The sequence below is a fragment of the Poeciliopsis prolifica genome, unplaced genomic scaffold (assembly GCF_027474105.1).
Source record: "Poeciliopsis prolifica strain line A6 unplaced genomic scaffold, Auburn_PproV2 SCAFFOLD002, whole genome shotgun sequence".
Taxonomy (NCBI): domain Eukaryota; kingdom Metazoa; phylum Chordata; class Actinopteri; order Cyprinodontiformes; family Poeciliidae; genus Poeciliopsis; species Poeciliopsis prolifica.
The window spans coordinates 5,759,141-5,786,108 of NW_026562377.1; the positions used below are offsets into that span (position 1 = coordinate 5,759,141).

The 26,968-nt window shown below is 37.6% G+C and overlaps 1 protein-coding gene across 1 annotated transcript; it reads right to left on the minus strand.

Annotated features, from left to right (window-relative positions):
- Positions 1–2,091: 2,091 nt before the first annotated feature.
- myo1f (myosin IF) lies at positions 2,092–25,966 on the minus strand. Its single transcript, XM_055048067.1, has 28 exons — positions 25,547–25,966; positions 17,306–17,434; positions 15,169–15,258; positions 14,975–15,069; positions 14,399–14,486; positions 14,217–14,306; positions 13,177–13,308; positions 12,928–13,062; positions 11,291–11,423; positions 10,453–10,649; positions 10,264–10,344; positions 10,064–10,150; positions 9,879–9,965; positions 9,164–9,331; positions 8,960–9,045; positions 8,799–8,880; positions 8,614–8,720; positions 8,434–8,532; positions 8,219–8,363; positions 7,461–7,575; positions 7,195–7,364; positions 6,943–7,088; positions 6,569–6,715; positions 6,344–6,492; positions 6,191–6,253; positions 4,848–5,055; positions 3,945–4,105; positions 2,092–3,235 (listed from the first exon to the last, which is right to left on the minus strand). The coding sequence occupies exons 1-28, from the start codon at positions 25,547–25,549 to the stop codon at positions 3,159–3,161; spliced, it is 3,270 nt and encodes a 1,089-aa protein (XP_054904042.1). The 5' UTR covers positions 25,550–25,966; the 3' UTR covers positions 2,092–3,158.
- Between the last annotated feature and the right edge of the window lie 1,002 nt (positions 25,967–26,968).

Genomic DNA, 26,968 nt, shown 5'->3' on the forward strand with positions numbered 1-26,968 from the left:
ACTTCAAAACTCCAGCTGTCACTCTGGATAAAGAGGGTGCTTCGGACCATTCCGCCTACAGGTCTTGAACTCAGACCCATCAGAACCGCAACGCATGTCTTTACGCAGTGCTCCAACCGAGCACTCACCCATCAATCCACTCGAACTCCTAAAAATACCTCAAAGTCGATCTTCCATGTTAAACTTCAAAACTTCAGCTGTCACTCTGGATAAAGAGGGTGCTTCGGACCATTCGTCTTGAACTCAGACCCATCAGAACCGCAACGCATGTGTTTACGCAGTGCGCCAACCTAGCAACTACCGGTCTTTCAGTTTGAACTTCTACAAGTATCCCAAGAACCATCGGAACAGTTAGTCTTCCATGTTAAACTTTAAAACCATACCTGAAGCAGGCTTTGAAACAAAACCCGGTCTGTATGTAATGCACCAACCAAGCACCTGCTGATCTTACCATTCAACTTCTACAAGTACCACAAGTCAGTCTTCCATGTTAAACTTTAAAACTCAGTTGTCCTCTCTGGATTTAGACTGTGCTTCGGAGCACAGTCTGCCTTACGCGGGAACTTAGACTCACCCATAACACATAGCCAGCTAAGGTTTCAAAAGAAAACACAAAATCAGTGTGGAACTTGTCTTCGTTTTTATGAGCACAACCTCTTTAAAGAACAGTTAGTCTTCCATGTTAAACTTTAAAAGCATGCTTAAGCAGGTCTTAAGGCATGCTACTTGTAGAAGTTCGAACGACAAGATTGGCAGATGCTTGGTTTGCACAGTGGATCGAGACTGGGTTGCTGTCCGTGTGTTCTTAGTTCAAAGCCTGCTTAAGGCATGCTTTTTTAAACTTTAACATGGAAGACTGACTTTGTGGTATTTGTAGAAGTTCGAACGGAAAGATGGGTAGTTGCTCGGTTGGCACACTGCGTAAAGACATGGGTTGTGGTTCCGATGGGTCTGAGTTCAAGACCTGTGTGTGGAACGGTCCGAAGCACACTCTTTACCCAGAGTGACAGCTGGAGTTTTAAAGTTTAACACAGAAGACCGACTTTGAGGTACTTGTAGGAGTTCGATCGGATTGATGGGTCAGTGCTCGGTTGGCACACTGCGTAAAGACATGGGTTCGGTTCCGATGGGTCTGAGTTCAAGACCTGCAGGTGGAACACTGCGAAGCATAGTGTGTATGCAGAGTGTCAGTGAGGGAGCCAACTCTCTGACATGTGCTGGATTCAGCACATGTCAAGGAGGCTTTACTCAGAGAGGTGGAAAGAGGAGGGAGTTCAAGATCTGCTTATGGAATGGTCTGAAGTAGAGGTGCTCAAGTCCAGTCCTCAAGAGCTACCATCCCTGCAACTTTAAGTTGCAGCCTTACTCCAGTAGACCAGGCTCAGCTATGAACAGGCCTGGTAACAAGTCATTTATTTGATCTGAGTGCCTCTCAGCGCTGAGAGGCACTCTGAGTGCCTCTCAGTGCTGATATATATATATATATATATATATATATATATATATATATAGTTTAGAGCTAGACGGTAACATTCAAATCCCCCAAAATCTGCAGTTATTATTTGAACCCAGTTGCTTTTGTGTTGCATGCTAGGCTAACTGTGTTGCGTTGCAGCCATCAAGAACCTCAAAAACTCTGGATCTGAAAATGTGATCAAATTCTTACTCAAGACTTAAGTCTGTTTAACATGTAGCTTGGCAGTAGTTTATGCTAACTGCTTAGCAGGTTAAAGGCTAGCGTTAGCTTAAGTGAACAAACCTGTTTTCGAGTTACTAACACAACTCTCTAACATTCTGGCTATAGGCTGCATTCTCAAAAGACTTTCGGTGAAGTGTGATAAAGAGTTTAATATTATAGTCTGTCAAAAAGGATTAGCAAAGAAAATCATCCTTTGCAAATAAAACTGAACACAAGAAAAACACAAAATGTTGAAATAAACTGTTCTGCTTCCAAAAATATGATTGATGATATGTGATATTAACTGTCACAGTTGCTCAGTTAAATATATATCTTAATTATTTGGAGTCTATGATTTCATCTTTACTGCAGCCATATTTGCCACTTCCAAATAAAGGAATCAAAAGACAAGATACTTTAAAAATACTTGATTTTAATATTTAAAAAATAATCAAACATAAAACAAAGAAATGTACAAATACTGTAATTTCTGGACTATAAGCTGCTGCGTTTTTCACATGTGGAAAACACTGCGATGTGGCAAATATAAATGCTTTTAAATGCTGGACTGCTGTGTGATGAAGAGAACAAAACAAAATTTTCCCAAGACGGAAGTGAAAACGGAAAAGAGACGGAGGAAGTGTGTGAGGCTATTCAAAACCGAAGACGACTTTAGTGGTTTTAATGCACTGGAGGAAGATGAAGATAGTGATAAATTACCTTTCCTTTCTTTTTTAAGCATCAGTGTTATAGCCACTGTTGGAAAAAAAAATTTCAGTCCATATTTCAATGTTCAGACGCTCGCAATAGTCCAGAAATTACGATATATCTGTAAATTAATTTTCTTTTGATTTGTTTCTGCAACATCTCTTATAACTTACTGTCAATGCAAAATATGCCCATGCAAATAATTTGCTTTAAGATGTATGAAAATATATTCCTTGATGACAAAATACCAATAATCCTGATTTTAAAAAAACAGTAAAAACTACAATTTTCCTCCAAAAAGATCTGATTTGATCTGAAGCAAGTTCTTTACCTGAGTGCCAAAGTATCAGTCAAGTTTATGTTTTTGCTGTAAAGCTTGTTTACTGCATGGAGGTAAACACAGGTTTCTTTTTGTTCAGTTCATTTTCAGCTGAAGCCCGGAGTTATTCTGGAAGATAAAGTCCAAGATCCTGTTGCGAGGCCATTCAGAGCGGGATCCTTTGACTTAAAGGAGATGAAACCGGAGCAGCTCATTGTCGTCCTGTTTTAACAATCATGATGACGCCTCCTGTCTTGTCTTCGTACCTTATGCTGCCACAGGTAATTAGCCAGGGCTCAAATGTCAGCAAAATGTCACCCTTACACTAGATCCTCTATGCAACTTTGAATAACTCTCAGGATGGTTTTTTTTGGTAAGCCAACAGGATCTGCAGCCATGGACGAAACACGCCTTGTTCTTGTTAAACACAAGAATGTCCCTGAAAAGTCCTCATCAAATCTTCTCCACATAATTACCGGGGAAGAGGCCTTCCCTTCCTCGAATCCTGCCGGTCCACCAGCCTGATGGATCTGCAGGGGGAAAACAAAAACCACCATCAAAGATCAAGAATTCAAGCTACCTGAGTGAAGTTGGGCCTCCATTTTTTTTCAAATTAAACCAAATTGGTGTCAAAGGTTGTATCTTTGTGTCGTAACAATTTCTTTTATGCCGCTGTGTTCCCAGAGGTCATCAAAGGTCAACCAGCCAGTCCACATTTACAAAATCAAGCAAATTTTCTGTCAATCAGCTGTGCTACGTTTGCGCTGCCAAATGTTTTGTTTGTGCTGCTTTTAAGATATTAATAAATGCTTTCAGAGGTCATCACAGGTCAATCAACCAGTCGACATCTTTCAACTATGCTACAAATATTGTCGCAGCACAAACCAGCACAAATATAGCATAATTGATTTATATCAATTTTGTTGGATTTTGTTAAAATGGGAGGGGAGGAACAGGTTGGCCTCTGAAAACTTTTATAAAAATAAATCTTAAAATTATAACCGCAGCAAAATTTTTTTTTTTTTTGCTGCAGCACTAAAAAAATTTTGGATTTTGTTAATGTGGGCTACCCTTGTTGACCATTGCTGACATCTGGAAACATTTATTAATATTTTTTAAATGATAGTGGCACAAACAAAAACTGGTGCTGCACAAACGTAGCACAAAAGTTTTGTTTAATTTGAAGAATCTTCACTCAGGAATTCAAACTGCACTACTGTAATCTGATTGGCCACATACCCTCTTTGACGAGGTCGAAGACGTCGTTGGCCTCAAAGCTGATCTCGTCCGTGTCCTGTCCGACGTACTGATACAAGGCCCGGCAGCGCGGACCCTGAGGTCGCGGCTGAGGCTTCGGGGCAGGAGGAGGTCGATGGCTGATGCTCCTTTTCCTCTGCTTCCTAGCACAAAACAAGAACAAACACGTAAAGGGGTGTGAATAATGCACACAAAGAAAAAGAGTGACAAGCAAAGAAAATATATAATCAGCTAAATGAAGCCAGGCATAGGAAAAGCACAAAATTGTGTATTTATTTTGATGTTGGTTTGAATTCAAATAAAAAAATACTTTATTGAGCCCAAAGGGAAATTAAATGTTAAATTCCACAAAGTTATTACAGATAAGTTTGTTGAAAGTGAAAAGTATTTCTGGCCACAAGTGCGTAGCAAACAATTAGATTTAATAAAGCCATAATACTAGCAGAACAACGTTAATTACAGAAGAAAGAGGTACAATGAAGAGAGAAAAGTTTTGGTGGTAATCGAAAGGTGACACGACCAGCTCGTCAAGTCCGTGTGCCTCTTTAACTCAACCGTTGGCACAATATTTTAAAATTCCTGTTACTGATAATAATTTATTGCTCATGTGATTTTATTTTTCTTGGTGTCCGTCAGTCATTTATCAAACTGCTTTTTCATTCTTTACATTTTCCACCTTAGGCTCCTTATTTGTACTGACGGTACTTCTGTAAAGGACAGAACGTTTTATAAACAGGCACTTTTTGTTGTGTCATGCCACATGGCGGCAAACAGACCTCACCTTGACTAACAACCTGTTGCAACGTGTTTGCACTGATTTTACTCAGCGCTGCACCCATCCTCTCAAAGCACCTTTTGTTTGTCTCACCAGCTGGCCTCTCTTACCCTGACATGCCTTGGTCAGGCACGTTGAGGAAGTCCAGGTTCCCCTGGTTGGGCTGGTTGGGGGCCGGGGCCCGGCGGGTCCGTTGGGAGTCCAGTTTTGGAAGCGGCGCGTTGGGAGGCCGGGGTTGCTTGTGTGGGGAGGAATATGTGATATCTGCTTGCTGGTTGGGGTGGGCTCTAGAAAACTTGGCTCCGCCATTGGCATGTCCTAGAAAAAATAAAATAAAAGTTAGAAGACACGTTTTCCTCTTAAAGGTTAGAGAACTGAACTCATAGAAGTTCAGTTCTCTAACCTTCTATGGTTAGAGAACATAAAGTTTAATGCTCCAGACTTTGTTTTATTGCAGCTCAGAGCTTAGTCACAACTGACAACAATAACAAATATTCAAGGCAATTGTCTACTATATTTGTTGTGATTTGTAAATGCACTGAATTGAATTGGTTCTACAAATTCAGCTTATCCTGTGTAAGGACCATTCTTGCCTGGATTATCACATAAGACAAAATAAATTCTGCATGAATCCTCCTGGTGACACTCCAATCCAAAGCAGTGATATCATAATCACTGCAGCACATACTGGTGGAACCAGCAGCGCTCTAAAATTGATCTTAGCTCTGCCTTTTATTCTACCACACTTTTTCCTTCCACTCAACTTTCAGTCAGATGTAGCACTACCTGAGAGGATATGTAATACCACATTATGTAGTGACCCTGTAATATGTTGTAATGTAATAATGTAATACAACATCAAAGCCCACATTATGTAACAATCATTGCAAAATTAAATATAATCTCTGAATGCATTTTACAATACTTTGTGCCACATTTGTAATAATATTATTATTATATTTTGCATCGATTATTACAAATTGCAGAGGTAGATATTTTCTAGAAATGACATTATGTAATAAACAATTACTAATTTTTAGTGTTCGTCATAATCATTTTACTTTTAATGACGACCATTTTCTAGATCCTATATGCCATTTTTCCATCTTCTGTTTTTTGAAGTTAAATTTTGAGTTTTCAGTAGTTGTGAGATACATTCAGCAAAATAAAAACTTGAAATTTATCAATCAGTGTTTAATGAAAGTAAATAAAATACAAATTTCACCTGTGATTTGTTAATGCAATATATTTAAGTACGATTACTTCTTGTTTCCTTAAAATTGAGCTCTAACTTTTATGAATTTAAAGTGCAATCTGATGCTGCTTAAAGCTGTTAGAATAGTAAACGATACCGGTGTGTACAGCCATTGTGCCAGGGATTAATAAATTAAATCAAAATGCAAACAAAGTGAATGCAAATGAGAACATAAATTCAAGTTAAGGAGAGCCACACCTCTGTTAGATACATGGTTTCTCCCTCCTCCTCGAACATCTAGACCAGACTTCCTGGTTGGCTCTAAAGACAAAATGACGTATTAAAACATCTTAACAGAACGATATGATAAAGTTTGCAGCAAAGATACTTTAATTATTCGTTTTGACTCACTGGAGGACTTGGGCAGACCGTCTCCGACAGAAATGGTGAGAGTCTTCCCTCCCGGTTTGAGCTGAGCCAAATCTCCTTGACCCCTTTGAAAAACTACGACCCTGGAGGTTCCTCCGCCCCAGCCCTCCTTCTTCACTCTGAACTCCAGTCTGAAACACAGAAAATCTGCGTCAGATCCTTTTATTTCTGGCTCATCAGGCCTCTGAACACTTTCTGTTGTTCTACCTGTCAGAAAAGGAGATGGTGAGCTTTCTCTGGGTCACTTCCTCGTAGCGTTTCAAGAGCAAACTGAGAAACTCTGTCTTAAAGTTGGACTCCAGCAGGCTGTCATACTGGACCTCGTGCAGAACGAAGAAATCATCTTGTCTGGTACTGAAAAGAGGGAAAAGGAGTTTTAACACTTCTGTCCTAAGATTAAAAAAAGAAAAAGGAAGCAGTACTTCTTAGAAACAGAAATAAAATAAAATTAGAAATTAGAGCATCATCATCTGAAATAATTCTGTATTCATAGAACCACATGTTATGCAGCATATATGCTCATCTATTTAATTTATTTCTGGTACAGAAGCATTTAAACATCATAAAAGTGTGAAGCCTACCTGAGGGAGACGCCGGTGATGTTTGCAAACTCCATTTTACGTTTTAACACCTCCTTAATCTGCCCTTTTTCAGGCCCTTTCTTCACCTTCTCTAGACCAATCAGATAGATCCCCTTAGAGCTCAAGATCAAGTCTCTCTTGATAGACTGTGCGAGAAGAAAAAGAAGAACTGACAATTGTGTATTGCAAGAAAGGGGAAGAATAACAGTGAACACAAGCTTTTGTGTTTTGACCCCTATTTGTGACAGGCACCTTGAACCTGCGGTCGAACTTTGTGACTGAATCAGCAAAGTCGACGCGCTCCCTCTTCGCCAGGAACTGCCGCAGCTCGGGTCTTTGCTCCAGGCCGAGGTAGTCGCCAACAAAGTTCCTGTTGATGCTGTTTTTCCTTCGCTCCTTCGAGTTGTACAGGATGTCTGAGGCTGCGTGTCGAGAGGAAGTGAGGACATGTTTAAAAAACAGAAGTCAGGCTGCGTGAAAAGCAATACGGAGAAACCCATGCGGTCGGCGCTGCTCACCCTCTTCCCTCATCTGTTCGTACTTCTTCCTGGCGTTGTACCGTCTCCAGGCCTTCTGAATGGTTCTGGCGAAGGTGTCAAACTTCCTTTCTCTCATCTCCTCAAGAAGAAACAGCTGAAGAGGAAAAGGAATGTGATCATGCTAAATATTAAACAACTTTTTTATTTAGTATCGCTTATCATCATCTAACGTAGAAGAAATGTAGCTTTTACAATAAAATAAGTAATAATAATATAGCATAAAATATATTTTAAGATTCTTCTTCTCATATGCAAAAAAAAAGATTATTTGCTTAAATAAACAGTATATGCTTGAATAGGTTACTGCGAGTACTTCATAGCTGACAATTTGGCTTCTTGGCAAGAAGTTTGTGCACCCCTTAAAAACATTAATGTTTGCCCAGTTGTTGGACAAGTGGGAGGAAGACGAGGTCGACTCCTGGGATCGAGGTGCAGCCCAACCCTGCAGTGGGAATGCAGTTTGGAAAGACGTTTCTCTCTGATTCTGACTCTCCTGTGTCATTCTGTGATCACATTCACACAGCAGGGAGATGTGACCCAAATGCGTTTTTTTTTTTACCCAAATGCAACCCATATATGAACTTAAATGGCCAATACCAATATTTTCCCCTAAAATAATCCCATCTGAGCCACTTCCATAAGCAGTACAAAATTTAAAACAGATCCAATAGTTTTCAAAGCCTCTGGAGTCTGAACGGCCATGTCATATTTTGTCTAAGCATCGTAGTTCTCAGTACCGATTCTGGGTTCTTGACAAAGACTTTTGTACGTCCCATCTGATACTGGTCGGTGTCCATGTTGACGGACCGGAGGAGGTGGAGGACCCCCTGCTGCTCTGGTCCCCTCCAACACGGCCATGTTTCAGCCGTAAGGATGGCATACCTGGAGCCAAAACAATCTCAGTTTTCTTTCAGAACAAACTCATTCAAACACGAATCAGAAAAAAACTCACCTTTGCAGAAATTTAGTGAAGAGTCGGCGATAAGCAAATCCAGCTCTCCTCACACGAATGTTTTCCCTCAGTCCGAGGTATTCCACTTGATGCTTCACCCTGAAAACAGTCAGAATATCCATGTTAACATGCAATAATCTCCTGCTGGATGCTTTGTTTCGTCACAATGTGCATGCAGACCTGCTCTCCTCCCAGTCTTTCGGCCTTTTCGTCTCATTTGGTTTAATACAGCGGATATAGTGTGGTGTGCATTTCATCAGAGTGCTCACTAGCTCATTAGCTTGTCTCTGTTGGAAGCATCAACAGGTTTTTAATACATTAAACATGGAAAATTTAAGCATTTACTTATTTATACATTGACTTACTTTGATCTTTGAGCTGGCGGTGGTCGGCCTCCCTTTCTTTTCCATGTTGAGGTTTTCAGGGAACAAGCTGCGGATGAAGTTACTAAAGCAAGAAATTAGATTTTTGTTCAATTTAACAAGAATTGCACAAATTGATCTTTACTATTGCTGAAAATGCTTACAATTCACTGCTTTGCATGAGCTCAATGAGGTCAGGGAAGAGGACGTCTCGATTTCTCTCACAGAATCCATTGATATCATACGACACCTGAGGAGAAATTAAACTTCACCTGTGATTCCCACGTTATTGTTCCTGCTGGTGTGATTAACATCTTAAAAATCAACTTAAAAACTAGAATTTCTGCACCAGATGAGATAAGTCTGACCTTCCCAGCGTAATGATGGATAACAAATCCAGAGTTCCAGCTGTTGAAATGTTCGTGGGTTCCCACAGCGGCCTGCAGCTTCTGCAGCAGTGTGCCGTCTGCGCCCTCGCCTTTGGCGTGCATCGTGGCGCAGACGTCGTCCAGGACGCTCATGATGCCAGGAGGGCTCTGCAAGCAGGAGGCACCAGTTTAAAGGTTTCCATAAAACAGCTAGAAACTGTTTCTAGCTGTCGGAAACTGTTTAAACAAACAAACAAACAAACAAAAAAACTGTTTTCAATGTAATAATTAGTAAAAATGATGTTGAGAAAATTTAATGCAGGTTTTATTCCACGTAGCAGCAACAAAAGAAGCTTTATGTGGTTCTGAACCTTCATTGTTTGTTTCAGTTTCAATTATTTTAAGCTTAATTATTGTTTTGACTGAATTAAACATGTCGAATTATATAATCTTTTGTCTTTCCTAGTTTGAATAATGACAAACTGAAATGGGCCTTGCTGTAATGCAAAGATATAAATTATAAAACAATTTACAAAAGTGCTCTAGTTACACTGATTTTAGAGGAAATCTAAGAAAATGTACAAATAAAGGCTGGACATTTCAAATTCCTTATGTGGGAAATTGTGCAACACAAATAAAACACATTTTTAGGGCTTGTATGCATCTTTGCCAAGGGTGTCAATATTTTTTCATTTATGGAAAATATTTAGCTTACCAGTTTATTTTCAATGAGGTCACACACAATCTTGTTGTTAAAATACTCGATGGGGGTCCATTTAATGCCTTCCTGAACATATTCTTCCTGAGGAAATAATTCAAAAGAAAGCATTCTTAATAAAACAGGAGATTTGGAACAGCAGAGCTTAGTGAAAAAGAAATCAAAAAACATTTTATGTTTACCTGCTCAGCCTTTAAAGTGAGTTCAATAAAGATCTGCTGCAGTTTCTCATTGACAAAGTTTATACAAAACTGCTCAAACCCATTTTTCTGCAGAGGAAAATACATCACAATTCATATTACATCACTAAATAAAGCCACCACTTTATGTTTTATTGCCTGTTTATAAATGTTATGCATCTGTAAGCTGTGAAAGCACTAACCTGAAAAATCTCAAAGCCATAAATGTCGAGCACACCGATGCTGAACTCTTCATAAGGTTTCTGGATGGCTTTATTTATGGCCTAAAGTACACAGAGCACAGTCAGAGGGACATAAAACAAAGCTCTGCTGAGCAAAATGTGTTTAATTTAGCCTCTTGTGGTTGTAAAAGGTCAGTATGACATGCTAACCTCTACAAGGTAATCAAAGAGACGTGCATAAAGGGCCTTGGCTAAGGCGTCACGCGTGTAAGTCGCCTGCTCCTGGTTGAGCGTTACGTTGATGGATTCGGACTTCCCGCCCCACTTGGAGTCCATCTTTCGACTCGTCAACTTGTCCTGCAGCCTGGTGGGGTCGATTCCCAGCAGGTAGGCAGGAAAAGCAAGCACTGACACAAACAAAAGCAACCACAAAACACATAAGTTATTGAGAAAAAAAAACAATCTTCAATGATAAGGCAGTGGCTCCGAAATATAAATATGGTAATTACTATTTTGTATCAAAATGTTTGGTTTGGTTCTGCTTAATTTGACTTTATCAAACGTAGCGAAATAAAAGAATAAGCAATGCAACATCTAAACAAAATAAATTTAAAACAAAAGCAAAAAAACAATAGTAAAGTACATTTAGACTTTCAAAGGAGTGTGTAGAAGAATAAACTCATTTTATTTTACATAAAATTGTACTTTTGTAGCATCATGAGATAAATTACTATTCATGCTAACTTGGTTTTAACAGTTTTCCTAAATCCTTATCTATAACTGGTGCAGTTGGTTAGTGTTTCATTTATTTCGGTACAAAACACTCTGTCTGTCTGTCTGTCCGTCCGTCCGTCTATCTATCTATACAAAGCACTCTTAAGAAGATTAACAAATCAGCTGAGCACACGTTAACAATTAGCTGTGATTAACTGCTTTTGCAATGGTGAGCGCTAATTTACTCATAACCCTCAGAGGAGGAGCATTGTGACTCTGTCCCACCACGGGACCAGGTTCATGAGGTTCATGTTAGTTTGTATATTACACTCACAGTCTGTGCTTTCCACCTCGCTCTGGTTTCCGGCCTCGATGAAGCTGATGTTGCCCAGATGGAGGATACCTGCTGTGATCTGCAGCACCTGAGCCTGGATGTCACTGGGGATGCCGATAACCTGCATGGCTTCCTGCAAATGAGCAACAGCTCAGTGATGAACACGGATCATAATAACAATAATAATAATAATAATAATAATAATCATAATAATAGCTTCATTTATAAAGCGCTTTCATACATTTACAAGGAAACAAAAATAAACAAATAAATCTGTGTAGATTAAAAACACATAAAACACCAAGAAGGCAATAAAACAAGGAAGTAGAGTTTAACTCAAAATGTATAGGACTTAACTAGCTAGCTTTAAAAACATCCACAAAACCTCCAGATGGACGCTCAATTTTATTCTGCTCTACATGTTTTGGTACATTTCTTCCTGAAAAAAGTTTTAGCCATAGAGGTAAACCTACAGTGGGGGTTTCCATATCAGTTGTATGGTAAAATATACTGGGGCAATTATTATTATTTTAATTTGGACATTTATTTTGTCACCTGGAACAACAGTTTTGTCTATTCTGAACATGAAACTTCTACATACTACTACATGTTGCCTAAATCGGACACAAAAAAATATTACTTGACATAATTGCACTTATAATACTGGAAATGTCTCTTTCCACTGGCAGATTGTTTAACTTTCTCACCAATATTTAGGAATTATTGACTTAAAACAAGCTCCTACATCTTAATGAAAAGTTATTTTTTAGTTTTGCCTCATTTCAAGTGAACTAAGACACCTGAACGAGAAGCTAAACCGAAATATTTAGTAATATTTTGTATTTGTTCCAGTGTTTTTATTCCTAAAACATGAGCATCCACTGACCTTAACTGAGTCAAGGGATGTGCGGGGTTGCCCCCTAGTGGTCGGCGAGGTACTGCATGTAAGTTATCATACCAAATTATTGTGGTTAAAAATAATAATGGTTAAGTGACATAAAACTTTGTCACTTTTATTTAATTAAAATGATATATTGGTGATTAAATACAATATATAAATACTACAGAAGAGAATTAGGGCTGTGGAAAAAAATAATTTTGATTTTGATCTCATAATTCTGGGATTAAAGTCAGCATCCTTTTTTGTTTTGTTTATTGGCCTTAATCATCTTCCCTAAATTACAATTGATAGAAATGGGTGAATATTTTTATAAGAGAAGAGAATTTTTGTTTCTGCCACAGGAACTTAAATCTATTTTTATTTTATTTTAAATTACTCAATTACTTTTAATGAAATTGACTCAATAACACTCGTAGTGAAGCACTTGTTTTTTTATTTCCATGTTTTTGAGATTATTGGAAAACGTGCAATCCAGACGTTAAGAATTTGTAAATATCTCAAATCGCCCTGGACTTGCTCATGGTTTTGTCACGGCCAGTCGCATTTATAAAACAGAACCACTCCTCATTAGAGTAATACTTTAATTTCAGGTTTAGATGTGGTGTTACTGCAGGGGCACCTTCACGTTATGTGTTTGTTCAGTGGATCTCTGCACAGTTTCTGCTCTGATGTGACACATATATCCAGATATTCCAGATATTCCACAGGAGTGTTTGTGGTTTTCATGAGTAAATACCATCGTCTCAGAGAAATCTTTGCTGTCGTTGGTCCCGTCAACCTTGTAGGTCCCAGACTGGTTGAGGTAGTAATAGTAGTCTGGAGTCATGAGGCCCAGGCCTTCTTTCTGCTGTGCGTTGGCGCCCTCTATCAACTGGAAGCAGACGGTGCAGGTGAAAGGTCAAACATGTAACTTGTTCTTTACTGCAAATATATGATTAGGGTTTAAATCTGCTGATGTTTTGCGCTGTGCTCTTTCGCCTCTGACCTGGTAGTAAATGTGGAAGTTCCTCTCACTCTCATTCTGGCTCACCACCCTCGACTTCTCCAGCAGGAAGTTAGAGATTTTGCCACCATCTGGTTCCCCACCTCTGCTGAACTGAATCTCAAAGTATTTTCCCTGGTAAACACAAAATCAGTCGTCACATTTGCGCCGCTACACACATTGTTTTGTGTTGCTGGGATAGGAAATACACCAAGCTCCGCAGCAGGAACAGAAATCTGCATTTTTTTAATGCTGTGAGCGAGAACGCTGTGTGCATGCATGAGGCTGCAGTGACCCATAAACAGACTTTATGATGCTTCACCGAGGCTTACAGGAAATTTCACAAGCTAAAGCTGCACATGTGGAAGTTAGTGTGGTTTAATGGTGTGAAATTAGCGCATTAGCATTAGTGGTGAGAAAGAAGTGAGTCAAGTCGAGTTGGTTTTGTGTTATTCTCTGTGTTGGAGGCAAGGATTTTTAGCATTTTGTAACCAGAAATTATAACAACTGGCATCTCAGGCCTAAATAAATATAGTGTTTGTATCACATTTATTTCAGGGAATTCTTATTTACAGAAATGAAACAGAGTCAAGATCATTTAGTTTGATATGCTTAAAGCCAGGCTATCTTCTGCAGGCATTAAACCAATCATGCGTAAAGCTAATGCTAATCCTAATGCTAATGCTAGCTGAACCAACATTACTTGTGTTGTTTGAACATCTTTTTATTTTGGGGCTGCACAAAAACTAACTTAACAAAATTCTTTCACATGAAAAAAATACAATTGTTAAAAAAATATGTATAAACATACATTTCTAATAAAAAATGCAAGTAAATAAAATTAAATAAAATATTTAAAATAATACACAAAATATGTCCTGTAAACATAAAAGCAGAATGTATTACAATGATAAAAACTAATCACATAAATACAGTTTTTGAAGCATAAAAATATTTTGAAGATTGTGAGAAAATACATGCGACTTCCTGCCACAGCTTGTCTTGTGTCAGGTGATTAAATTTTGAGAAATAAAACGACTTACAAAACGACTGGAGTTGTTGTTTCGGACCGTCTTGGCATTTCCGAACGCCTCCAGCAGAGGATTGGACTGAAGAATGATGTCTTTTACGTGCTATGATGCATAAACACAAGTCATTAAGAAACAATTACTCATATTTATTTTGAATCAAAAATAAAACACATGCTGTGTGTTCCTGTTTCTACCTGCACTTTGGATCCACCTCCAGACACTTTGGAAATGTAACCCATGATGTATTTGGCAGCCACTGTCTTTCCAGCTCCACTCTCCCCGCTGAAGTCAAACCATAACAAAAATAAAAGTAAAACTTTTAGGTTATTCATGTAATTTCCTTTATTAGAGTCATCTGAATCAGTCGGGTTTAAAGTTGAATGTTGGCTCTAGAAAAGATTATTTCTTGGACACTTTAGTCGTCTATGCTACATTTACAACCAGGAACCTTGTTTCATGTTTTCACCAAAGTAATACTTTTGGGAACAAATGTAAGCTTTTAACCAATAAATGCTACACTGCAAAGTTGAGTTACATTTTGTCAACGTACCTGCTGAAATCTGTGCTACTTTAACAGCTTAAACAGATGGGAATCAGCTTTAAAAAGCAGCAAAACTTGACTTATTTCAAATGATTTAAAATGTTTTACAAGGTTTTGTGATTTTTCTTGAAAGCTGGTAAATAAAGTCAGTTTCACTTACTTAATTTAACAGAAAAGAGGAATTGACATAAAAAGAAAATGTGCAGTTTGATAAAACTTGAGTTTTCACCTGATGATAACGCACTGATTCTCGCTGTCAATCATCATGTTTCTGTACATGTTATCTGCCAAGGCGTAGATGTGTGGCGGGTTTTCATACTGGGCCTGAAGAGAGACAGAAACTGGGGTAAAGAGGAGCAGGAAGAGGTTCTCCACCACGAACCACAGGTCTGCAGAAGTTCATGTGAAGACGTCTTCACTCACGGCGCCTTGGTAGAGTTCAATCTCTCTGTCAGTGAAATAGGGCATCTGCTTAAACGGGTTCACTGAAATCAACACAGGGCCGATGTACGTCTGAGGCACAGAGTCAAGGAAAGCGAGAAAACATGGCTGTGTCTCATATAATCATTGGTACAGATTGAACCACAGTCCTATTTTTAAAAATTAAATATACGTTGAGTTATTTTCTTTTGAAGAAAGTCACAAACAGACCCAGATATTTCAGTCCTTCCACTTCGTCTTGCACCTACACAATGCAAAATATCTTGATTTTATCTGACATTTTCCTTCTCTGAAGGAAAAGATAATGAACACAGTCAATCTGATGTTAATGCTGCAAAATATACAGCAAAGTATAACAATAATAATAATAATAATGCATATTATTTGTCAGCACCTTTTAAAACACTTTAAAACATTAACAACACAAATTAAAAAGTAAGAAAATGGCTATGAAAACATAAAATAACTAAAAAAATAAAGTGACAAGGTTAACTTGAATAGAGAGCCAAAATTACAGATGTCAGAATATATGAAAAGTAACGCAATAATGTGCTTTTATTTTGTAATTTTTCTGTTTTAGTAAAAAAGAAAAAAGAAAAACAGATAAATAAAAGAGTCTATTAGCATGATGTAAATCAAAGTTTACAGCTAACATTTTGTGGTTTGTAAAGCAAATTGATCTCAAATGCATCTTTAAATGTATTTTTGTGAATGATGTCAGCATAATTAACTCTTGCAACAAAAACAAGTCGCTTTAGTTTGTTTGTTTTTTCATGCATGTGGAAGAAATGTGAATCAGAGATGCACCGTTCCACTTTCAGGATCGGCTGATATGGATCCGATTCAGATAAATAACTTAAAACTTCAGTGTATCGTCTAACTTGAATGCACCAAAAGCTTCAAAATCTTGGTCAAATATGAAATAAAAAACTATTCAAATGTAATTTATTCTGTCAGTGTAATTAGGATTATAAGAGCCAACATGAAATAAATAATTAAGAAACTGAAACAGACAAAAACAAGTCGACGACTTTGGTCAAACGTAAAAAATAAACAGCAACAAACTTTCCTTCAAATGACTCAGAAAGGATTTTTAAATATAATGTAACATAAATAACAAAGCATCCAATTAGACTATTAATATTGGATCTGTGCATTTTTCCTTTGATTATGTAAACTTATGATTTATGTTATTCTGTTTTTAGGTTACTGAATTTTAAATGCATAGCTAAAGTGATCCAGCGTGTGATTTGAATCTCAGATATTTGTCATGCATTTTGCAGTCGACTGACAGACTTCGGGCCCACAGCTGCCAGCCTGTAGGCGGGGAACCAGGAAGTGAAGTCATGCCTTCATTCTTGGATGATCTCAGCGTTTCCTAAACGCCTGCAGCTCTGACCATAACAGGTCATAAGATCAACACGCTTCCTGGTAGCTAAAAAACCCCAGACATCAATCCAACCGAGGAATAATCAAATGTACACCAACTCTCTGTCTTCAAAGTGGAACCGATGGCTGATTTAGTAGCAGATGAAGATACCACAGTATTTTTATTTCATGTAAATGAGCTAAACTGTAAACTTCGTTCCCCAGCTGTGATAAAACTCAGAGTTCAAGTGACAAATGGCATCAAATTGAGACAAAAAGTTTTTTTACTCTTAGAGAAAAAGCTTCATCATAGGCTTTCAGGAAACAGCCTTGTTGAAACAAAAGGGGTGAAAACTCCAACATGCAGACATGCAAACGTTTTTAAATATTTGTAAAACTATTTAAAAGAAATCCAAATCAAAACAGCCTTTTACTGAGATTTAAACTACTGTTCATAATTACAAATAATAGATGCAAATCATATAAATGATTTCCTAAATGTGAATAAAACAGTACTTTCATTGTTAGTGTAAAGTTTAGCTGTGCTTAGAAAAGACGGAAGTGAGTCGGCAGTAAGGAGGAAGAGTGAATCTCTTATTTTTATGACCATATATGTTTAAACGTTGGGTTGTTTATGTATAAGAGCAGAGTGATGCATAAAATCCATTAAATAATAATCAATCTGATAAGTCTTTTAACCTTTCGTTTAGTAAAGTTAAAACTGATAATTATCTGACCGCTTGCAGGATACAAAAATGTAATCGTCCATGTATCTCTTCTTGAGGTTTTCCACGATGGCATCCTCTGTGATCTTGGACAGCAGGACCATGTCGTCCACGCCGCTCTGCTTCACATTCTGACTCTGCCAGTGGTACTTCGCCTGAAACACAGAAACTTAGTCATCCAGGTGTTTCTTCCTGGTTTTACACGTCCGGGATTACAAAAGCACAACCTCAGATTATCAAACTTCTTCACAAAAGATTTAAGTTAACTCCCATAAATTAAATGGACCAAGTTCACTACATTTTCTAATTTTACGACAACACATACATATGTGCTATAAGACATTGTTAGAACACATAGCATATAAAATCAATATTTCCTTTGTGATTCTGTTCTATAACTTCACAAACTCTTAAAATTTTTTTTGCAATTTCTAAAAGTGAAAACAAACGTGAATAAAACAAACGCTAGCTTTCAGACGTCAGTTAAGAGAATAAAAATAAAACATGTATTGATATAATATCTGCTCATCTTTCAGTGCAAATTAAATTAAATTACAGTTAAGGCAAATTTAGAATTAAAATTATTTTCTTTCCTTTCTTGAGAAGTTTGTTTTTGTTGGAAATTGAATCAGACATAAAATACAATAAAACAACATAAAAAGGGCATTAATTTAGAAAAAAAACCCATACATTTTATTAAACAAAGAGCATCTTTTATTTTATTTACAGCCTTCTAAATGAGCAGTGGAAAAGACCCTTCTGAAAATTGGCAGCCATCTATTTTCATGTTTCCTCTCATATCATTGATTACCTCAAATAATTTTTTTTTATTTTTTTTTTTTAAAGTAGATATTTTAACTTGACAGTGCTTAATTAGGTGAAGGCAGTTTTATTGCCTAATGGGAAATACTTATTTAGTTTGACAGTATTAAGTTATAACAACTCACAAACGAAGATAAATAAACTATAAGAACGTTAAAAAACAAGGTTTAAATTATCTTGATGTTCAAGTTAAATCTTCCTCAAATGTTTTTCAGTGTATAAAAGCAACACAAATTAAACTCTTGTGCTTTGCTAAAAGCCAGTTTCAATATGTGAGTCTGTCTCGTGTGTCGAAACAGTTTGTTCCTCAGTTTCTGGTCAGTAATTACCAAAACCTTTAAAGGGAAGATTTTATTATATCGGCCCAGTTCAGGAGGCAGCGGATCCTGTTTGTTCACTTCCTCATTTTTTAACCATAAAAGGTTTAAAAACTGTTACATTTTTTAACACCTAAAGGTTCCAAAACAAGCAATAAATCTGAATATTCACCAAATGTAACCTGAGCCAAAACATCAAGGAGGTTGAAAGAACATTTTTTGTATCATAATTTCTGGACTACAGAAATATATGGATTTTTACCGATGGGTTTCCAAAAGCTGGACTCGTGTGATGACAAGTTCAAAAACTATTTTTATACGCGATTAGAGCAACAATGAAAGAGAAACTGCCAGATCTGAAAAACTCAAATACAACCTGTCTGACAAGATGAAGAAGGTTGATAAATATAAAAGATCTATAAAACGAAGAATATATGAGAATCAAAGTTAATGCTTGTTTTCACACCTAATAATCTGGTAGACTGAGTTCAACTGAGGACCAAAAGTGTTATATTTTCAGCTGGTGAGGTTTGCTTTCACTCTGCACTGCATCAAACAATCCAAGCTTATTGAAAAAAACCTGTTCTTCCCCTCGCCTGTGGTGGCGCTGCACCAAAAACCACTGAGGAAACAACATGAAAACGTCTGAAGAAGACATGAGCGCGACTTCAAACCTGCAGGAAATGCAAACAAAACATCAGATTTTAGCTGTTGTAGAATTTCTCTCTTCTCTTTGCTAAAATACCAGGAGCCATTTCTCCCACTCGCCCTTGATTCTCGTGTTTGTTTTGGTTTTATTTACCCAGAATGCCCTGCGCTATCGTCCGCTTCCTGCTTTCGAAGAGGTTTCCGGTCCACTTGTATCCACATAAGAAGTAGAAATGTGTCAGAGTTTATTTTTTTTGGTCTGTATCATCACAGTTTGATTACACATTCACACCAAAACAGGCCGGACTCTCTACGCGCAGGGCATTCTGGGTAAATACGCACAAAACAAAAATCCCACACCACTAAAATCTGACTCTATTTTTGTTTACATTTTGTGAAGAAAAAAATCCTATCATAAAGTTTTGCTCATGTTTTATTGAGAGGTTTTTATATTTCTTTTGCTCGAGTGATTTTTGGTGCAGCGCCACCACAGGCGTGGAGGGAAATAGGTCTGATTCCTAAAACCGTTACAATATTATGTGAACTGACGAGAAATAATCTGAACTATTTGAGGTTTTAACAATTAGGAAAAGAGGCGTCAGACCCACAGGAGACATTGCGAAGGTGTGAAAGTCTGGAGCTGCAAGTTCAGTCCAGAATGGCTCAAAAATAACAATTCACACGTTTTGGATCCGCCTTGTCAAGGTTTATACAGAAATATCCATGCTTGAAAATCCTCTGATGAGGCTGAATTATGAAGTAACTCTCAAACAAAGTGGGTCAAAACACTTCTATATAGGAGGTCTGGAGGGGAATTACTTTTCAAATAGAGACAGGTTTGAAAAAAAGAGTTTCGTAATTCGTCAAGTTATGCTTGTTTGATGGTCTGAAACATTTAAATGTGACAGAAGAGCAAAATTACGTGGTGGGTTGCAGCACAAAAACAAGCATTCAGGAAGATCAGCAGGTTAATAAGTGAAAATTAAGGTCATTATTATTAATGACCTGAAAAAACTTATTTTGAAAAAGTTTTGTTTCAAATCATAACTTGGAAAGAGATTTAAAAAGCATTTTTAAGGCTAATTATATAAAATCCTGACATTTACGAACAATTTTTGCAATGCCTGTTTGGCATTTTCACAGACATTGTTAGAAGCAAAACTAGTTGTGGTTATTGTTGCAGGAAACTGAGGTCGGCTGCCAGGCAACAAGTTCAAGAAACCCTGCACAGCTTTTTTTTTTCTTGGACATTGTTGAAAAAAAAAAAGCCACGATTGTACAACCTTGAAACCTTTTGACCAATCGCAGGAGCCGTCTTCTAATCCAGCTGACCTGATGTTTGACACCTTTAGATTCACGTGAAGCTTTGCTTTTCCCCAAAAGATGCCGGTCTGTTTGATGTGTGAAGCTGCTCAGGGTTTGTCACTGGCAAAATGTGGTCTGTGGTCAGAGACAGAGACTGACGTAGACATGCAAGAAGCTCGCTGCTGTGCTGTTTCATCATCAGAGTGATGAGAGAAAGAAGTTCAGGCATTTTCTCACATTTTAAATCTTTAAAGGCAAGACAGTAGGGTAATTTTAATGAAAGACGAGCGCTTCTTGTATTAAATATCCTGCAGAGCTGAGGCATGATCAGTCTGCTTCATTAAGCTCTGGCAACACAGGAAATGCTAAGAACACTCACAGTGTTTTTTTTAAATGTAAAAATCCCATGATACACGGAAATCACTCGTAAAAAATGTTTCGAACTGCTACTGCTTGTCTTGTTGGCTGAATACAACTAAGATCTCAGTAAAATTGAAAATGTTTCTTCTGTTTATAAACAGTGGAGATTTTACAGCTCTGGAAAAACACAAAGAGTTCGTTGAAAATCTGCTGGTTATTCCACCAAATATTGATTCTGATCTCTCACAGATCAGAATCAACTTTCTCACAGAGTGAAAACGTTGGTTTCGTTGTTTCTAAATGACTATGATCTTGTTTTCTTTGCATCATTTGAGGTCTAAAACTCTGCGTCTTTTTTTGGTAAATTTTACCGTTTCTCATTTTCTGCAAATAAAAACAGATTTTTTTTGCTTGGAAATTCAAAGACATGTTGTCAGTAGTTCATTGAATGAAAGACCAAAGTTCATTTTTGTCAAACGTAACCCTATAAAGAGTAAAATCAGAGAAACTGATTATTTTCAGTGGCCTCTGGAGCTGTAGGTAACATGGCTCTCTGCTCAGGGCAGCATGACTGAGGGCTTCACAAAATAACAAATTATAGGTTTGGTTTGTATCAAACCAAACCAAAACTAGAGCCAAACTGCTTTTCTGCACCTTGTGAGCACTAAACATGTGACTGCGCACAGATTTAAGACAGCGTCGGATTCAACAAGTCAGTGCGGAAATAAAAAGATATTTCTCTGTATTTTGTAGGTTTTGTTTGTTTATTGTAAACACTGAAAGCGTTGTTTGATTAAAAACCTGCAATGTTTCAAATTCAAAAAGACTTTCTTGATTCCAAATGGAAACTAAATGCTGCTGTTACTCAAAAGACTTGGTTTTACTGGTTCTACTGGTTTCTGCGTCCTTTTGCTGTGGTTTGAATTAGATTTATCTCTTTATTTCAATGTTTTGTTATTACAGGTGATGTTTTATATATTATTACTTTACTTTGTTTTTGCTGAAACAAAGTAAAGTTGATGATGCTTCTTCAGCGTTGTTGTAAATGCTAATGGCTGTCCTGTAGCCATCTGCATTCCAGTGACTTTGAGGAAGCCTCTGACTGAAGACACTGACTTTCTTAGTTGGGTCATATCCAAAGTTATTTTTGGAAAGCCATCCTGAATGTTTCTGGTGATGTCATGATGTAAAGTTTGTTTGTTTTCTAGATTGTTTTTGTCAGAAAAGTCGAGGCCCGGTCCAGTCATACCAGAACCCTGACAAGGTCCTATAAATAACGCAACACTGAACGTAACAAGCTTTTTAATCTACTCTGTTTTTGTTCCTGATGGTCAGCTGATGTCTCTTGATCTCAAAATACAGCAGAAAAAAACCCAATCCATTTTTGAACATTGCAGTGAAGAACACAAGCAGAACAGCTGACCTTAAAGTGCTGAACTGTGTTTTAGTTCGGGATTAATTTCAGTTTTCATCTGAACTCTTCTTTTGGGTTTTTATCTTTACACGTAATAATCTGGCTTTCAAAACTTGATGATGCCAAGAAACTTTTTTAGAATCTAGTTTCTAGTGTAAATACCTGAGTACTAAATAAATTAAAACTAAGGAACTTCTCAACAAGATATGAGCTTATTTTTATCAAAAATAATTTCTTAAAAGTTGCAGCTCTCTTATCAAGTTATTTCACTCATAACAAAACATTTTTCCATGTTATGAGTTAAATAATCGGCTGGTGGGATTAATACATTTTCTCAATATCCAGGAATAATTTACATAAAATAAGTGTTTATGTTGCTGAAAAATTACATGCAAGTTAATTTTGTCTTAAACAAGATCAAAAATACTTAGTGAGATTTTGCAGAATTGCGTTAGCTCATCCTTAATTCTTCTCTTTTAGTCTCTTCAGATCAGCAGATTTCAATCTGGAGGCTGCTTAAATCTGCTGGACCATTTTGTGTTGATTTGGCTGCATGTTTCGGATCATTATCCCACTGAAAAACCCAGTTACAACCCACTTTTGTCATCTTACCACCAGATATTTATTTACAATAAAATTCTCGATGCAGATTTCCTGCGTTCAGTTTGCGTCTCTTCCTCTTCTGCTCAACTTTTCTCCAGCTGCTAACAAGGTTCTGCGGTGTCAAAATGAAACTTTTTCAAAAATAATAATTGGATGTTATTGAGAAAATTGGTGATTCCAAGCACTCTATGAGAAACAGGCCCACAGCATCACTGATAACCTGCTATCCTAATCAATGGGATGAAGAAGCTTTTTTCTCACATTCATACCAGAAACAAATGGATTGTTATTTTCCTCCTTTTCTCTCTCTCTCTCCTGACCTCAATAATCAGTCCAACTACACAATATCCAAAAAAGAAGGAGCGGTTGTCAAAAGAAGGTTATTTTCCTCCACGAAAGCAGGAATGACAAGAGAAAAAATATCAACGAAAGCGCAGAGCTTCTTGTCGATAGGCGTAAAACTCCATATCCAGTTTATCACAAAACAGAAATAAGCATTAAAAATACTCCAGTTGCATTTATTTCTCAGAAATTGCACAACTATAATTTTAGAGAGCAACTTTTAGATGCATCCTTTCTTCAATGCAGCTGAAGCTAATGACTAAACCTCCTCCTCATCATGTGCATCCGACTCTACAGACGCAACCAGACATTTATTTGATTCAGGTGTTTTGGGAGGAGGAATGAATCTAAATAGCAGGACTGGAGTTGAATATCCGTTGTATAAAAGTTTCTGGATTAAAAACCTAATTTGGCACATTTTTAGAGAATTTCTCAGTTCTTGCAAACATTTTGTTTTTAGGATCCTCTTGGCACAATTAGATTTTTTTTAACTAAGATATTTCTCTCTATAACCTGAACCTTTTCTTCTTAAGAGCTTTGAGATCATTTGTTGCTGTAATTTTACTCTACGGCTTCTTCCCAGGTGCAAAACTAAACTCGGTGAGGCAACATTTTGCTCCTCATCGCTGAAAAAAAAAATAAAATCCTGATAATCTGAAAAGTGTAGAAACTGTTGAATAAAGACTGAAAACAATATTGCAACTTCTGATCACCAGTTACATTATTATCCCAATCTCTGACAACAGATATCTCTGATAATATCACATTTAACATGTTTCTTTTTATGCAACATTTTAAGGTTTATCCTCCATTTAACCCCAATGTGAAGGTAAAAAATCCTTGTTTTTGCTGAATCAGACGTTTAATTCATGCCTTTTCTTCAGTTCATGGCAGGATTTTAACTAAGCATGGAGTTAGCATGATCTCCCTGATTTATACATGTTGGCTTAGCATGTACAGGCACAGAAATCTTCTCTCTTTCCTTCGGGTGGTTAATGCCGGCTTCCATTTATACTCATTACTGGGAAATTCTGACTTCCCAGTCGGAAAAATCAAGTGGAACGCCGTCCGAAGCCGGCTTGTCACTGGGAGCAACTCCGACTTCTCACTGTCATTATCTTCTGCCACAGTTAATCTCGTCAGTTGTGGAGGTGAAGCACAGATTTTGCCATCCGCTACAAAACACTGAAGAAGAAAATCTTGAGCGATTGACACGTAATTTATTCAGATAAATTAAAATAGACTTTTTCTCAGTGGTTTTGTCTTGAGATGTCTTAGCGAATCACATCTTGGTGCTTCTCAGGAAAATCTGGTTTTTGTTGACGTCATTGTTCATTGGATCTGAATCTGCCTCCTTTTGCACAAATCAAAATTTACAGAAACTTTTTACTGACAGCATCAACCTACATTTAATTTTGCTTTAAAACATTTATTCACTTTGATCTTCTTAAAAACTGATCATTGACCTAAGAAAGAGAAGCAGAGACCGGAACTTCACACACAGTTGCTCAACAATTTCATCTTCCTTAGAGGAGATGTCCTTTTTTTTTTTTTAAATCCATCAATTTGTGACACAGATCATCACTGGCAATGAGGTCAGCTGTGACTTTTATTTTGAAAGGAGTCGTTGGAGGCTGCAGAAACAGTGAATTTGCTCTTTTGGATGATCTTTAAGAGATTGTGTGCATGAGTCACAGGCAGCGTTTTCAGGAAGTGTTGTGACAGAAACTACCGGCCTCTCCTGTGAGTCCACTTCCTCCTCTCACCTCAGCCCTGCCTCTTGTGAAACCTGCAACTTTTGTACATGCTCTGGGGTCTTTTCCTGTAGCAGCCCCCTGTTCCATTTTTACCCCAAAGAGTGCAATAAATCCCTCAAGGCAACACAAGAGATTGATCAATGAACCATGATGGATTTGGCTGCTTATTTTTGAATGAATGCAACACTTAAACCCTAAATCTTCTCTTTAGGTTTGTTCCTTGTGTACAAACTGATGCTTTAATATAAAATTCAACCTTAAATTACGAATTAAAGCAAATAATTCATGTATTTTACAGCTTTGAGCTTCAGTCTCAATAAAAAGGCTTGTCATGAAAAAGGGGAAACTCATTCTGCTGCTGTGAAGAGCAGAATGAGTCTCTGAATCTCAACAGAGTTTGAAGTTTAAACAATCCAACACATCTCTGGTCATGTAAAGATGAAAATTTGACTTGTCTGACGCCTTCATCTGGCACATAAACAAAAGCTGTTTTACTTCAAGTTCAGGTAGATTAATTGTTTTATCAGTTTTGAAGCCATCAAACTGATGGCTTCAAAACTTTTCTTACTAGAAGAATTGCAAAAATCCAACTTTTTGTTTGTACTTTGTAGATAAAATCTGAATGCGGATGTAAAAGTTACACACCTGAGTTCACACAAGTCAAAGCAGCTCAGAGGATATGAAAGTGGGGTGCTTTACCATTGTTCCTGTGGGCTTCTCCTCCTCAGGCGTCCACCGTCCAGAGAGTGTGTGTCGGCTGCGTGTGTGTGCCGCTAAAATCCGCGGTTCGACCTCGTCAGACTGCGGCCATCATCCAGGAGAGGGACAGCCGAAACCAGCAACAGGAGCTCACACTGCAAGACCTCCAGCAGAGCCGTCACATCTACTTCCTCATACTCCCACCGGCAGTGTGTGAAACAAGAACTGAACACACACACAGCGATGCACACGCTCACCACACACTGCTAAGAAGCTACTTCTGTATTTCTGTCTTGCTACCGGCCGCCAGGGAGGATTAAGAAGTGACCGGTTTGTTGGCTGCAGCCATCAAAGCTGCGGACCAAAATTAGTCCGTCAGATTCTTCTGGGATGAGCGGAGGAACGGCGTCACACAGAGGGATAATTTTCTCTGGTGTGCTGCCAAATGATGATGGGTGTTTTGTCAGAGAGGTGCTGACTCCACCCAGGCTGTGGTTGCTTCACGCAGCCTCCAACGCCCTTGATAACCGATGGGTTCAGGAAGAGTGTACAGGAGAGCGTGTGGGCGTGCAGGTGGCAAACGCAGGAAGTTTTTGGTCTGTTTTAGGCTTCTTGTGAGTTGCATCTTCCTGCATCGCCGCCGTCACGTTATCATTTAAATACGAGTCATTTCGTTTCTGAATGTTTTCAGTTTGTGTGGAAAGCCTGTTTTGTATTTCTCCTCCGCTGGAACAGCATTGAAAAAAAAGAAAGTATTTTTATCTATTTCTAGTGCAAATATCTTATTGCACTTGGATTAAGACACAACAAACTTACACAAGAAAAAGTACTGGTTCCATTGGCAGATTATTTGACTTATAACAAGTTTTTCCCATGTTGTAAGTGAGATAATCTGAGTGGATTCTCAGCAATACCAAGAAATTATTCACATGAAAAAAAAACTCATCTTGCTGAAAAGTCAGTTTAGTTTTATTTCATGTGTAAAGAGATATTTGCACTAGAAACTGGCTAAGAGGTTTCACATTAACTTGCAGTGTAATGAAAACTTTAAACCTTCATCATTCAATAAAACCCAAACACTTGAAAAAATAAACATATTTTCCAGGTAAAATTGAATTTTTTCTTAACCAGAAAAATAAATCTTCAGGTAAGAATAAATTATAAATGCATATGACATAATGTTAGCAACAAAGCTAACCCTAGTAAGACATAATTTTCTTCACTTTTTTCATTGAAATTAAGGAATGATTAACTTACAAGCTCCTATATTTGCTGAAAAGTGACTTGTAAGTTAGCTTTATCTCTTCAACTGCACTAACTAGATGTAAATACTTGGTAATATTTAGTATTTTTGCAGTGTAAACAGTTTGTTTCTGTTTGGCGTCTGTTCTCCCCGTTGCTGCCTCCCTTCCTGTGCTGCTA